The 15,967-nt window shown below is 34.6% G+C and overlaps 1 protein-coding gene across 8 annotated transcripts in view; it reads right to left on the minus strand.

Annotated features, from left to right (window-relative positions):
* Positions 1-3,896: 3,896 nt before the first annotated feature.
* The window catches only part of SI (sucrase-isomaltase), a 164,669-nt gene continuing 152,598 nt past the window's right edge, over positions 3,897-15,967 (minus strand). For 6 of the 8 annotated variants that reach the window (XM_084986882.1, XM_084986880.1, XM_084986883.1 and 3 more), the window contains 4 exons: positions 13,055-13,143; positions 8,370-8,419; positions 7,959-8,126; positions 3,905-4,410 (listed from right to left, as the gene is read on the minus strand). In XM_084986882.1, coding sequence (XP_084843008.1) covers positions 4,342-4,410; positions 7,959-8,126; positions 8,370-8,419; positions 13,055-13,143 — 376 coding nt within the window. In that variant the 3' untranslated portion in view covers positions 3,905-4,341. 8 annotated transcript variants of the gene reach the window in all.

The raw sequence follows: 15,967 nt of genomic DNA on the forward strand, positions 1-15,967 counted from the left end.
AAATAAATAAACATATGGGCTATTTTATTTTGGGTAATTGCAAAGTAAGTCTTCTTGATATACTCAATATCACATTAATCTTTTTAGCACTTAAAATAGATTTTGTGAATCACTAGGGAAGATAATAAATACCATGTTTTATACTTTGTATGTGTGTATGTATTTGTATATATATATATTCATACACACTTACATATGTTACATACAGATACATAAAACTTATGTTCTGAAATATAGCCTGTAAACACTACTTATGGAGAATGAGGATAGCCAAGATTATGTAGTAGATATCACATTATGTCATTATATGTTGGAACTGGAATTCAATCTCATGTCTGTTCTACTTCCACTTTTATTCATTGGGTAACCAAATGCATTAAATCACAGAAACCAGAGCTAATATGAATAAAATGAGATTGGGGTAGGGGACTTGGCCTGCTAAATGTCTCTCCTCATTTGTTTGCGAAGCCTCTGCAGAAATGTTGAGGTTCTTTAGGGGGCAACATTTCTAAATCAGTAGTCTATACTATTTTCTATTTTGTGGACTCTAGCATACTATATCACTGGCATGAACATAGAACATATATATAATTATTTTAGTTACCCAAAATAAAATGGCCCATATGTCTAAAAGTCTTATATATTTTATATAACATATAATGATGCTAAAGCATCATTTGAGCATATTACATATTTAGTGGGATAGCTTTTAATTGCAGAATACTAATTTTTATGAAAGCATAATTGATTTACAGTGTTATATTAGTTTTGTGTTTATAGATTGCACTCTAGTTAAAGTATTATAAAACAGGCTATATTACCTGTGCTGTAAATAGATCTTCATTATTTATTTTATGCATAGTAGTTTGTACCTCTTAATCTCCTACCCCTTTCTTGTCCCCACCCCATTCCCTCTTCCCACTGGTAACCACCAGCTATTCTCAATACCTGTGTCTGTTTTGTTATATTTATTTGTTTGTTTCATTTTTTTTTAGATTTCATACATAAGTGATAACATATAGTATTTGTCTTTCTTTGCCTCATTTATTTCACTAGGCATAGTATCCTCAAGGTCCATCCATGTTGTTACAAATGGCAATATTTCATTCTTTTTGGCTGAGTAATATTTCATTGTAAATGTGTATACTATCTCTTCTTTATTTAATCATCTGTTGATGGACATGTTCAGAATACTCATTTTGACTATTTTTTTCTGTATTGCTAATATAGGTTGGCTTTTTAAGAAATGAGGGCCTGTTGTCAGTATACATTAACTTTTTGTCTCAACCTGAAATTTGGTTCCAAAGGCCAACATGATGTCTTATACATCTGTATGTGTAGTTAATACTTGTTAATTGATTATTATACTGCTTATAATGATTTATCATATACAGACATATTTGCCTATGGTCTATTGTTTTTATAATCCTTGGTGGATCTGTATTTCTGAGAGGGAGTTATTTTGTCCATTCAATAGTGCTCTCTTTGGCACAGGGTAAGTTTGAGGATAGAGCAGACAGAATTTAAGATGGCTTCCATAATCCTTAGCTCCTGGTATTCTTGCCTTTGTATAATTTCCTCCTCTTGAGTGTAAGTAGAACCTGTCAATTACTTAAATATATAGAATATGGCAAAGTTGATGAGATGTAACTCCCATGATTATGTTATGTTATATAATACTTCATCTTAGTAGCAGACTCACTCCAGAGTCTCCTTGATGCCTTGACTACATATCCATGTTAAGGAAACATACATGGCAAGGGACTATGTGTAGCCAATAGGAAGTGAGGGCAATATCTAGAAGCTGAGTGCCACCAATAGCTGACAACCATCAAAAAGGCAGGTCCTCAGTCCTACTAGTGCAAAGAAGTAAATTCTACCAATGATCTAAGAAAGCTTGGAAGTAAATTCAACAGTCTAGTCTCAAGATGAGACAGTAACTCTGCCAACTTTTGATTTCAACCAGTGAGACCGTGAGCAGAGGAGCTAGCTAAGCCATGACCTACCTCCTGACTCCTGAAAACTGTGAAATAATGAACTGCAGTTGTTTTATGCTACTAAATTTGAGATAATTCGTTAAACACCAATAGGATACTAATACGGGGGAAGTTGTTTTGATAGCTTTAAATATGTACCGAACTGGTACGATGTAATTATTACAAAAGTTCTTCCTTGTCCAGATAAGGAAAAGTTAGTGCATCTGTTAACAGTATTATAAGGAGAAATAGTAGTGCCATAGAGCAAAGGCATAGAGAGCCTCAGGTTGTTTAGGAGAGAAAGAATAGAAATTCCATTCCTCAATCCTGCCTCTGGCACCTACTGTTCTCAATGTCTATAAGCTTTATGTTTGTAGTTGTTTGTTTGTCTTGTTTTGGATCCCACATATAAGAGCTATCACATGGTATTATCTTTACCTTTCTGACTTATTTTCCTTAGCCTAATGATTTCAAAATCCATACATGTTGTCACAAATGGTATTTCATTTTTTTATGGCAGAATAATATCCACTGTGTGTGTATCTATCTATCTATCTATCTATCTATCTATCTATCTATCTATCTATGTGTATCTATCTCACAGCTTTTTCATACTACTTGAGTTATTCTCATAGCTTGCCTATTGAAAATAACACTGCAATAAGTATGGTGGCAAATACAGTTTTTTGACTTAGTGTTTTCATTTTCTTCAGGAAAAAACCCAGAAGTGGAATTGCTGGATCATATGGTAGTTCTATTTTTAATTTTTTGAGGGAACTCAATACTGTTTCCTATAGCAAAGGCATCAATGTACAGTCCCACCAACAGACCACAGGGTTCCCTTTAATCCACATGCTTGCCAAAACTTATTTCTTTTGCTTTTGAAAATAGCCATCATTATCATTATTGTTTTCCCTGGTCCTTGTATTCTGAGCAATGAATTGTCATAAATATTTCACTATAATGATATTATGTTTTTAATTAGAAAAGAATTCTCGGAGTTCCCGTCGTGGCGCAGTGGTTAACGAATCCGACTAGGAACCATGAGGTTGCGGGTTCGGTCCCTGCCCTTGATCAGTGGGTTAATGATCCGGCGTTGCCGTGAGCTGTGGTGTAGGTTGCAGACGTGGCTCGGATCCCGAGTTGCTGTGGCTCTGGCGTAGGCCGGTGGCTACAGCTCCGATTCAACCCCTAGCGTGGGAACCTCCATATGCCGCGGGAGCGGCCCAAGAAATAGCAACAACAACAACAACAAAAAAAAAGACAAAAAGACAAAAAATAAAAAAAATAATAAAAAAAAAAAAGAAAAGAATTCTATCAAGCTGCACATATTAGTTGATGAAGTTAATTCAAAGCAACCAAAGTGTTAAAAAATGCCAATGAATACTATTTAGACCATGACTTAGTCTTCCAACTTGATGATTGAATAATTTATTCAATTAACTAAATAGAATAAATAGTGATATTTCTTCTCCTATCCATAAAGAAAGGTAGAAAAAGAAATTTGGATTTCTGCTATGGAACTGAAGTTTGTGTTCCTTTCCCCAAATTCATATGTTGAACCCCTTGTCATCAATGTGATGGCATCTGGAGATGGTGCCTTTGGGACATATAAAGTCATGTGAGTGGAGCCGGCATTAATGGGATTAGTGTTTGATAAGAAGATAGGATATGTCAGAGAGCTTGGTCCTTTCCCTTTGTTTTCTGCCATGTGAGGTCACAAAGAGAAGATGGCTGTTTGCAAACCAAAAAGAAGGCCTTCACCAGACATGAGATCTACCAGCACATTGATCTCAAACTTCCCAACCTCCAGAACTATAAGAAATAAATATTTATTATTTAAGCCACTCAGTCTATGGCAAACTGTTACAGCAACCCAAACTAAGACATTTTCCTTTTGGAAAATAAAGAGAAATATACACTGTACATACTTATATACATTTTATTTTCTCTTTTCTAATTAATGTACATACTAAGAAATAATGAAATCTGGTGGCAATTATTGGTACATAACTTAAATTTACTAAACATTGAAGAAAATATTATATAAAATTATACAAAAAGTTAGCTTAATTTAAAAATCAAGTATTTTAATTATATTTTAGTTACACACATATATATTTAGTAACTAGTTTACAGTTTTAACTAATAGTGAGAGTAACTAGAACTATTAAATCTATCAAATATGTTAAAAAATTGAATCTAGGCCACATCATCTGTGCACTGTGCAATAACTTTAGGTAGATGGTATGGAAATCATATTTTACACATAATAAGAAACAAATGAAGAGGGAAAATTATAAGTATGATGAAACTTAAGTCCAGATGTTAATTTCCCTTTGTCAACTGGGACTGATGGTGATCTTCATGACCAGCTGATTTCTATTGGTTCATCTAGAGTAACATTTAACCCTCTTAGATCAATATTTAATATCTAAAAAAAAGTAAAATGGTAATTAATTGTTTAATCAGAACTGTATTTTTTTTTCACAAAAACTAATTCCATAAATAAATGTTCTATAAGTAAACAGGTTCTATAAATTAACTGGTTCTAGCTTGTTTTCCTTATTCATTTTGAGGAATTTTTATTCCAAAGCATTTACAACCATTTCAGTTACACTCTCACTAAACCCACCCATTACACTGAAGATGAAAATAAATCTCAGAGAAGGGGAATGGTTGTCAAAATACAATGAAAAACTGAGACTATTAACCAATTATCTTATTTTGTTACTTTACTCTTTCTCCATGACGCCTAAATATGGAGTTACTTGTAACTGCACTATATAAATCTCTATGCTTTTCACTCTCACATATTAGCTAGTCTACCACACACAAAATTTAGATTTTAGAAATACACTTTTACATCAATCTCAAATGGCTTTAAGATGCTAAATTTATTGCCAATGATTTTATTATACTTGTGCTTCTTTTATTGGAGAGAATCTCTAAAAGACTATATAGAGACTGTACTCAATCATCTGATATTTTTATAATATGATGATTTCACTAGACTTTTCCATTGCTCTGATACACTCACATGACTTTTCAGTGGCTTAGATCAGAAAGATTAATCCAATCATCAAATATGTAAGAGAAGAGGATGAAAATCAACATTCCTTTACTGTTAATTAAATACCAAGCACTCTCCTGAGGACTTCATAAAATTTATTTGTACTAAAGCACAGCATCCTAGGCTCTATTTCCCACACTTTAGAGTGGAAGAGCTTAAAAGGTAAAAGGTAAATAAATTTTTTAATATCCTTTAGCTAGGTTTGAAACTGACCCATCTTACACCAAAACATAAGTTAGTTCCTTTATATTGAAAGTGAAAAATAACAAGTACAGCACATAGCTTTTAATACCTCTACAGATGGCTACCAGGCATAATCACTGCTAGGAAAATGTAAAAGTTGTATTGATAGAGCAATTAAATCATTCTTTGCATATCATTCCCACACCCAAGGAGATGAGCAATCAAGATAAGAAATTGACCATTCCCTCCTTTTCCCATTTATCTATAAAACCTTAGAAAACAGTAGGTGCTCACAAATATTTGTCTTATTTAAATGCACTTAGAAGGAACTAAGTAAAATTATATCTCCTTTTGGAATCAGTGAAAAAATGAAATGTAAATTTTTTTCTTAATATTTATAATTCTTTGTGAATGTGTTTGAAAGCAGTGGAATTAAATTTCCTTTAAAAATGATTTTCGTCCCAAATATTTGGTCAAAGTTAACTTGAAATAATACTTGACGTGTTAAAGTATCTTATTTGACCTTGCTCAGCTGACTGTATTTAGTTCATTTTTATGGTAAAAGTTATTCGCTTCATTTTTCACCATTGTAGTAGTAAATAAAGAACAAGAAAATTTATAAGGAAAATCATCACTCTTTAATCTCATTGAACAATGGACTGTTCAAAAATAATTTCCAATTATGACTGATAATCATTAAGAATTTATTCCTTGGGAATTAATTTTCCTTTGCAAGGAATCACTTTCTTAGTCTGCCATTTAAGACCACTGTACTAAATCATTGATTTCCTTACTTTGGAATTTTATTAACCAGTAAAATTTTTAAGTGAAGAAAAATGCGGGTGAGGCGGTGGGTTATCAACTTCTATTTTACCATGGAAGGACATTAAATATATAAACTCTAACTTCCAAACCTTGATAGAATTTAAAGTAAGAAAAGTACTTTAATGTCAAAGTAGTAATTAAGACAGAGTTGCATATCAAAGGGGAAATTCTGATTGCCTACAAAACTGAGGTAAGAAGAAGACAGAAGTTAAATTTCAATGGGAGGAAATGACTTCTCGGGGCTGTTCAACTCCCACATCTTGTACAATTTATGAGAACCTAAAATTGTGTTCAAGACAAAATTATTATTTTTTTAAGTTGTAGTCAGTCAAATAACTAGCTATTTTGTAGTTTAAGTTCATCTGAAGTGGTTAGTTGATTAAGAGCTAGTTGATTTTATTCAGCCTTAAGCACCAACAGACATATGTACATGCACTCAAAGTTTTAGCAGTGCAGATGTAGCCTTAAACTTAGATCAAACACCCAAAACAGTTAGCTGGTTTCTAGAATATATGTTGTTCGTAATGTACTTCCACAGAATATAGGATCAGAAGGAGTATGTGAGATTGTTTATTTGCATATTCTTATTTAATTGGAAAGAAATTATTTGCATATTCTTATTTAATTGGAAAGAAAAAGAAGTCCTGAAACTATTTATTCAAAGTAAAATGGTCATTACTAGTGGTCTAAGTCTCAATTCCCCCTCAAAGAGATTAAACCCAAAAGCCTCTGGTCATGTGTCATTGTTATATCCCTTCCCCACCTTAAGGAGCCTGGACTACTCACTCCCTACTATAAGGAAGGAATGAAGCCCATTACTCACCCTGCCTCTATATAACCCATTCCCCATGCAAATAAGGCATCCCTGCCCAGAACCAATCAGAGGATCAAAACATGTCCCCTATACAGAGATCAAACAACACTCAGCCCTTACAAGGCCCAGGGAGGCTGGGACAGGAGAATTGGGGTCCCCAAACACATCGGCTATATGGAGATATAAGGAAAGACCTGGTTGAGCCAGGGCCAGTCCCTACCCCAGGATGGCCTGCTCTCTCTGAGGGTGTAAGTAAAGTCTGCTGAAAACTGCTGGGAACTTGACTCCCGGAATGGGCTATTAGGACTGCCTTATCAAAGAGCTGTAGCTTTCAAACTAAGGCATGGTGGAGTCCATAGCTGCTCCCATTCTGAACTAAGCGCCCATACCTGGAGAGAGCGCCTGCCTCCATCTCTGTGCAGCAAGACCACTGGCTCCATCCCAGGGCTGTTGCAGCACTTACCAGCTGGAACAACCCCTGGCCAGACTGTCTGCACCTCCAAATCTTTTTTGCGTGTGGGCAAGAACCAAGACATAGTGCAGAGGGACCTGACATCCTAAACCATCTTCTGCTACCAGACCTGACACTAGCAGCAAAGGGATTTAACATGAGAATCCTGACTCCATTTTCAATATGTGAATCATATCTTCATACACCTGTATGTCAAATTATTCATAGATGCTAATGGACAATTAATTCTATTAATTTTCGATACTTTTCAAATATATTTTATCTGACATTAAATGTTCAAAAGTAAACATTTTATTTTTGAAAAGTATTAATTTATGAGCCACATTACCCTAAATGATAAAAATGATTTAGAGATTTAACATAAATTTAGTTTTGCTTTGATTATGTCAGGACAATTATAAAATAGATGCCATTAAGTTGATTTATATGACAAGTTACCAAGGATGATAATATGGAAGTTGATATGGAAGTTTAAGGAAAATGAATAAACAAGAAAGGTGATGGTTGTCCCATAATTACGTTTCTTTAGCGCTAAGAAATATAAGATACTCATGTAGAACATTTTGGATAGCTTCATTTAAAAAAAAAAACCAAACACTTTCTTATGTCACTTACCTCCTGGTTTAGGTCTTCAACAAAGGGAACAGTCTCTTTATTTCCATTATATATGAGATTAACTTCATTAACAGAAGTCTTTTCTTTCCCCCATATGAGGACATATCCAAGCCTCATTTCATTTCTGTTTATGTAACTATTTTTCAGTATAGTGCTTGTCAAGATGGACTATAAAGATAAGGAAAAAATATAAACACTTCATCTATCAAAAGCAATTAAATTTTAAAAAACATGTATCTATTAACCAAAATGTATTTCAGAGTAGAGCAAATCATTTATTCATATATTTGAAGAGACGGTGTTATACAATATATAAAAAATATATAAATATAAAATAAACATAAATATGGCATAAAAATTCAAATATTATTTAACATGATTGTATATAAATGATCTGAAATGGATACATACCTTGTTAAAATTAAATTGTACCAAGAAATATAAGTCTCTTTCATAGGTGTCTATAGAGAAAAGAAAGGAGTGATGTATTTATATTTCCAAAGAAAAATAGTAAATACTAGCATATTTTTGCTTTTCTTTCACAGTATCAAATGCCATCAGTGCATATTTAGTTTTCTCTAAGTTTATATAACTTATTTAAACACAGTTCAAGGAGCACTGAAATATGAAGAATGAGTCACCAGAGAGGGTCCTAGGTGGACAGGTAGATTGGTCTGTACTTGTTCGTATGTAGGGAAGTAACAACTAAAGTGGTGCCAGGCCTAAGGTCACCTTAACACAGCTCTGGAAGGATGAAAGAAGTACAAGAATAAATACAATTGGGTGGTGGTAGTCATGGACGCTTACTGACCACCTCAGTGACGAGTCAACAATAAAATACTACTATAAAGGAAAAAGATATGATGTAGTTTATCCTAGTGACATTTGAGGAAAAATACTCCATTGTCAGAGATTATTACAGTCAACTGAAATCAAACTGATAAAACATATGGTTTATATATACCTCTTTAAATAAGATGCAATCTTGCCATATTTAAAATCAATTTAAAAAATAATCTTAGCAGAGTTCCCGTCGTGGCTCAGTGGAAACGAATCTGACTAACATTCATGAGGATGCAAGTTCAGTCCCTGGCCTCACTCAGTGGGTCGGCAATCTGGCATTGCCATGAGCTGTGCTGTAGGTTGCAGACATGGCTCAGATCCCATACTGCTGTGGCTGTGGTGTAGGCTAGCAGCTACAGCTCTGATTTGAGCCCTAGCCTGGGAACCTCCATATGCTGCGGGTGCAACCCTAAAAACACAAAATAATAATAATAATAATAATAATAATAATAATAATAATAATAACAATCTTAGAGCTAAAATTTGTTGTTTGCTATTTCTCAAATTTTAAGTACTTTATCACAGTGCTCTAAGAGATATGTACTATCATTATTCCCACTATATAGAAGAGGAAAGTGAGTTTCAGAGAAGTAAAATAAAATGGCCAAAAGTGAAACAGCTAGTTATTACCAACATGAACTCATGTCCAGTTTTCCCTGACTTCTATGATGGTGTTCAAATGTAAAACCAAACAAACATGTAAGAGAGAAAAGCAAAAGTAAAGTCAAAAGCATTATTAAAACAAGTATTAGGATAACACAGAAAAAGAAACAGATTTTAATTCCCTTTTCACTTATACATACCAGCTTTGTATTCATTAACTCTCTGGGAAAAAAACTGCTTAAGTTGAGACTTTCTTTGCCTATGCTAAAATTAAAAGATACTTTGTCCCAAACATTTTTTTCTGCATATTAACATATAATTGACTGGAACAACATCATTAATTATGATGAATAACATAATTAATGGCTCATTTAATATGCATTCTGAAGTAACAACTTTAGTCTTAGTCTTTAAATACATTATTATAGCTTAGGTTTTTAAGAGAAAATTTTAAATTACTGATCTATGAGATAAAAGAAAACAAAAGCAACAGCTATTAAAAGGATATTACCCTTAGGAAAGGCACCACATATGATCTTGTTGGGCTTCAAGTCCCCTTCAAGAAGATTAAACTCAAAGCCTTGGCCAAGACAAGAATTACCAGACCCTTATCAACGCCCCATCCACCTCATTGTAATGCCCCTTCCCCAACCCTGAGCAACCTGGTCTACTCCTTACTTCCTACTAGAAAAGGCAAATGGTCCACTCCTCACCCTGCCTCTATAGGGACAATAAGAACACAATCAAGTGCAACATAAAGGGACTTTCCAGGGAACTTCCCCATAACCCATCACCCAGGCAAATAAGGTATCCTGCCAGAGACCAATCAGAAGATCAAATATGCCCTGTACAAAACCCAATCAACATTCAGCTCTTAAGCACACACAGTGGGCCAGGGCAGGGAGAATCAGTAGGTGTGGAGGGGAAGAATCAGGTCCTCACTATGTCTGCAGCATGGGTATATAAGGAAAAAAATTGTAAAACAGGGTCAGTCCCTACTTGCAGGGTGGCCTGCTCTCCCTCTAAGAGTGAACTTTCACTTCAATAAACTTGCTGTAACATTTTTGCTTTGGAGAACCTACTTGTGTTTTTCCTAAGAGAGTTGTAATGCTTCCAAGCTGCAACACTTTCTTTTCTTTTTAAAAAAGTTTTATTATACTTGATTTACAATGTTCTATCAATTTCTGCTGTACAGCAAAGGGACCCAGTTATACATTTATGTACATTCTTTTTTTTCCCCATTATCCTCCATTGTGTAACACATTCAATTTAAGAGCTTGTTTATACTTTAAAAGCGCCTGCCATTTCAATTCTTTGTTGCGTATAGGCAGGAACTGAGAAAACAGCACAGCCTAACTTCAGACAACATGGTCATAACAATCTTAGTCAAGGGTACACATATGTTTATTTCACTAAGATGAGCAGGACAAATTAATATTTTACTAAGCTACAACTTTATTAGTTAGAATAAAAAATTGCTTAATATACACACATTTCAAAATAAGTTTATTTTGCTTTATCTTTGATTTTTTGAGAGAAAAAATATGTCTACAAATAATAGCATTTCATAAAATTTAAATGTACTTAAAAGAGGAAATCATCTAGTCTATCGAGGAGATTGGCAAGCTTCCTGTGAGAGAAAACGTCTTTGGAGACTCCTATCTAGTAAATCCAGAGACTCTAAGCATTTGTTGTGAATTGTTGCTGTTTATTCAAGAAATTTCAGGAGACTAGTTGAAATCTTTATTTTTAATTGTAACAAATATACTGAGATTGTGAAATATAACCAAAAAAGTAGATACAGTGGACCAGAAAAATTTTGTGTGCTTGCATCAAGAGATCATGTAGAAAAATATGAATTATGTTCCGTTATTTTCCAGTGAAAAAAGCAAAAGGAAAATCTGCCATGAAACTTCAGTAGAGTATAAAGGTCATACCAAGTTCTTTCATCTGTACCTTAGTTTGATAGAAAGAGCTAAACAAAAAAATTCTGAGAAGCTTTGTCTCCCTCACAGTTAAAATGAATTAACTCAATTTTCTAGATAGTAAGATTCAAACATCTCAAGAAGAGCATGCAAATTATGTATAACACAGCTTTACACTCTGGGAAATTATGGGCATATTCAAAGTGCCTCCTGTTGGATCCAGTGAGGAAGAAAGGCTACAAACTTTGTAGAACCTCAGTTAATGTGTTAATGAAGTTTAGGGTGCAGAAAGCAAAGGATAACTAACAGCCCTTGAGTTGACTTCACCTTCTAAATCACAAAATACTAGGAAGAGGTATTTCTTTTTGAGTCTTGCTTACTACTATATGATTCTTGTATCCCTTTCTGATACACTTTACCTACTAATAAATTCCCATATCTTATAGTTGTAGAATATTAACTATGATTTACCTGAAAAGATGAAAGATGCATGTCTTTGTTATTAACGAAAAATCACTCAACTATGGATAATTTCTTTAAATTGTAATGAACTGCCTAGGGCTCCACACAGATGTTAGTTGTTACAACTAAGATTTTTTGTCAAGAGAATGCTCAGAGCACCCATCTGGTAGAACTGGCACTATAAACCTAATCTTCTAACAGTGTTTATTTAACAGCATAATAATCATCTGGGGCATTTTACTCAATGAGAGATTCTTGTCTCCTCAAATTTATGGAATTAGGATGGGCCCCAACTATGCATTCTTTACAAACTACTCCAGGTAGCAGAGCACAAATGCACTACTAAATGTGTAGCAGTTCAGTCTGGTTTTGAGGAGTAGCCAACAAAGTATACAAAAAAAAAATCAAGTTTAAATTCTTAAACTTTTCCTGTAAAAAAAACTGCTGATTCTTAACAAAAACTACAGCCATAAAGCAGAGACCAAATTTGAGTTTTGTTTGTATCTCATGTTTTAGAGGCATCTGTTGTGCATCAATATGTGCACATGGGGACATGGCTTTTCAGCTCTATTATGTGAATAGCACTGGGCTAACTTCTAGAAATACAAAGATGATTGATATTTATCATCCCTTCCCACATAAATCTCTTAGGTATCTAGACATTGATCATAGGGACTACATATATATATAGGATAAGAAGAAAGTCTTTAGATATGTGTGATACTATTTTTAAATTGATTCAACTACTTATTAAACCATTTTTGGTTTGAATCATATTGTTGAGTTTTTATTCAGCTTCCAAAGTATAATAATAGGTAACATAAAAATAATGTGAGATAATAGGTATTCTTAGGCAGAAACTAAAAGGAAGGCTTAAAAAAGAGTAAGCCTGCATGACTCATTGACCCTCCCAGACCTAAACCTGCCATCTCCACTTTATCAGACCTCCACAGGGAAAACAACCAAGCCCATGAAGTGGTTGACTTTCCAAGGACAAAGACAGCCTCAAGGAGAAAGTTAAATTTTATACCATGATCTCAGCTACCATCCCAGACCTGAACTCAGCACATGACTCCCTGCCTATAAAACCTGATTCTCTCCCAGTGGCTGAAAGCCTGAGTTTTCTCTGCTCGGTGATTCTGGCCACTCCATTGGTCCATAAACCTGCTTGTGTTCTCACTGTTTAGGCCTCTGTTTCTATAAACTTTACCATTCTAACAGTCATGTTATCAATTATACCTGTCTTCTAAATGGAACACTCACCAATTGTCTCTCCATCATCCCAAAACAGATTTCCTTGTGCCATCTGATTATCATCTGCAGCAACAATGAGCTTCATGAAATTTTGTCGACTATAAGAAAGAAATATAATTTCACCAAGGTTTATAAAGTAGCATAGTTTTGTTATGATATGACATCCATAGAAGTGTCCAAAGGAATATAAGTAAGAATAAGAATTAAGGAGAACACAAACTGTTTTAGACAAAGAAAATGAAATAATTTTCCTTTTTTCATGAGTTTTGGAAATTATATAAACCATAAAATCTGGAGTTCCCATAGTGGCTCGGCAGAAATAAATCCCACTCGTAATGATAAGGTAGCAGGTCCAATCCCTGACCTCACTCAGTGGGCTAAGGATCTGCCATTGCGGTGAGCTGTGGTGTAGGTCACAGATGCAGCTCAGATCCCATGTTGATATGGCTGTGGTGTTGGCCAGTGGCTACAGCTCTAATTCGACCCCTAGCCTGGGAACTTCCATATGCCACAGCTGAGGCCCTAAAAAAAAAAAAAAAAAAAAAAAACAACGAAAAATCTTCATATTTAACAGAAACTATCATGCATATCTTTGATGTCAAACTGTACTACTGTAACAAATCAGAATTAGTCTTATTTATATTTAAAGCCATATTAGGTTTATTGATATATTTATTTATTCATCTCTTTGATAATCTTGTCATTGACCATTAAACATAAAAAATTTTAATAGTATTTTAAAATCTCATATGACTTAAGACTTCCTCACATTCCTGTACATAAATCACTATGCCATCTTTAATTATTAATAAGAATGTGAAGAGTAGCAGTAAGTTGCAAGTCCTATCCTTAGAATGGACAGTACTTTCCAAGCTTGTGCCTACATAGGCTTATCTGTGAACTAAATATCTGCTTCCATGCTCAGTATACAAATGACTTGGTTTGAAAGCCTCATATTGCCATGGAAGGATTTCTCAGACAAATTATACTTAGCTGTCTTTTCCAATGACAAATGTTGAAGGTTGCCCTGCTATGGAAGTCTCCTAAAATATCCAGAATAGCTAGAGTTCAAATCTCCAAAGAAACTTTATATTTTCCATGTAAAGATGTTAGTATTTCTTAGAATGCATGCATGTATATATATATATATACATATTTCAACTCATGGTCACTGGGGTAAAAGATAGCTAGATCTTACTAGCAACATAAAAATCTGGTTTAGCCTATAATTTTCCAACATATTTAAAATGAAATTAAAATAGTTTCACAACTTTCATTCTACTCTGTACATTCAGTTGACCCTTGAACAACATGGATGTTAATCTGAGTATCTAGAGTTACTCTACATTCATTCACAGATTCAACCAACCGTAGACTAAGGGGTACTATAGTATACACTAGTGAAAAATAACCACGTATAAATGGACCTATGCAATTCAAACCCATGTTGTTCAACGGTCAACTGTGTGTCTAAATCCAATATCTTATTTACTTTACCTACTCACACATATCCCACCAAATATACACACACACACAACACACACATCTCCCATACACACACCTCCCACACATCCCCCACACTCACACTGCACACACACGCACCACACGCCCACCACACACATGCACATGCACACAAAGAATGGCCTCTCTACTCTCTCATCACAGGGATTCTTCAAGGCACAATTTATGAACTCCTCTACGAAATGCTCACTTCATAGGTATAATTTTTTCTCTTCTTTAACTGATATCCGGGTAGAATATTGATATAAATGGACCTGGGTGGCTCCAGGATTTAAAAGGTTCTATTCATGTCATCTAAGGCTGTCAGCAAATCACCATGAAGATGTGTCAGCATGAGATAAGAACAGAAACTGAGTCCTCTGGAATCTGAATGTCTAAGCCAGGAATTTAGTCAGTGGAAACAGACTCTGTGACTGTTATCAGAGATGACTCTTACATTAGTAATAGGAGATAGAGTGGACTCCAGATCCCTGGTAGAGTGGACATGATGCTAAATGAGAGAGAGAATACTATGTAAGGGGTCTTAACAGATAATCAATTATAAATGGTAATGTGCAGAAAATCTGAGCTATCTTTTATCATTAAATGGGACAAGGCTGCTAAGAACAGGTCTGTTTTTTCTGTGGACAGTAAAGGACTTAGTGGTTTGAAGGAGTAGTGATATTGTCAATGGATATCTACATTTCATAGACTTAAATGAGTCAGGGGATATGTCACAGGGCTGATGGAGGCAGAAAAAAGGAACTGGGAAAGATAAAAGAGAAGTCCCCTGAGCGATATTTGCTTAAAGCTCCTAGGAAAGTTCAGTTAAAAATCACATTTTCATAAAGTAAATAATATTCTATTCCCTATATCAGACTCAGAAAAAATGATGAGATTTTAAGTGAGGCAGCCATTTAAAATACAAGACATTCATTTATCAATATCTTTGTATGTTTATGCAAGTTATTTTAAGTTTCAATTGTTATTTGGGCCTGGAAAATGTTCCTATATATTACGTTGGAAGACAATTTTCTAGGAGTGTCTTAAGTTTCTACATATTTTGCAGACAGAGGCACTGAGAGTTTTTCTCTAATGGATGTTTTTGCTTACAGCCTATTATACAAGACTGAGTTTCCCAAAGTGTGGTATTCCTTAGCTGTGACACAAATCTGCTTAGGCAGCACCCACCTGGGCCACATGATGTCACCCACATGGGATTGGGTGTCAGTGGAAATTGAAGCAAATGTAAGGCTCACCTTTCTTGCTATGCCATGAGTAAGAAAGATCTTTGTCCCCAAGCCAGCATACATGAATCTGTGGCAGGCTAACTCTTAAGCTTGGAGGTAGGAGATAAAATCTCAGAATCTTCCTGGTTCTCAACAATTCTGGCATGATGTATCTCCAAATCTAATATAATCT

Source organism: Sus scrofa, chromosome 13 (assembly GCF_054392235.1).
Source record: "Sus scrofa isolate SSC_HxYL_T2T_F1_AM1 chromosome 13, Sscrofa_HxYL_maternal_Yorkshire_Landrace_v2.0, whole genome shotgun sequence".
Lineage (NCBI taxonomy): Eukaryota > Metazoa > Chordata > Mammalia > Artiodactyla > Suidae > Sus > Sus scrofa.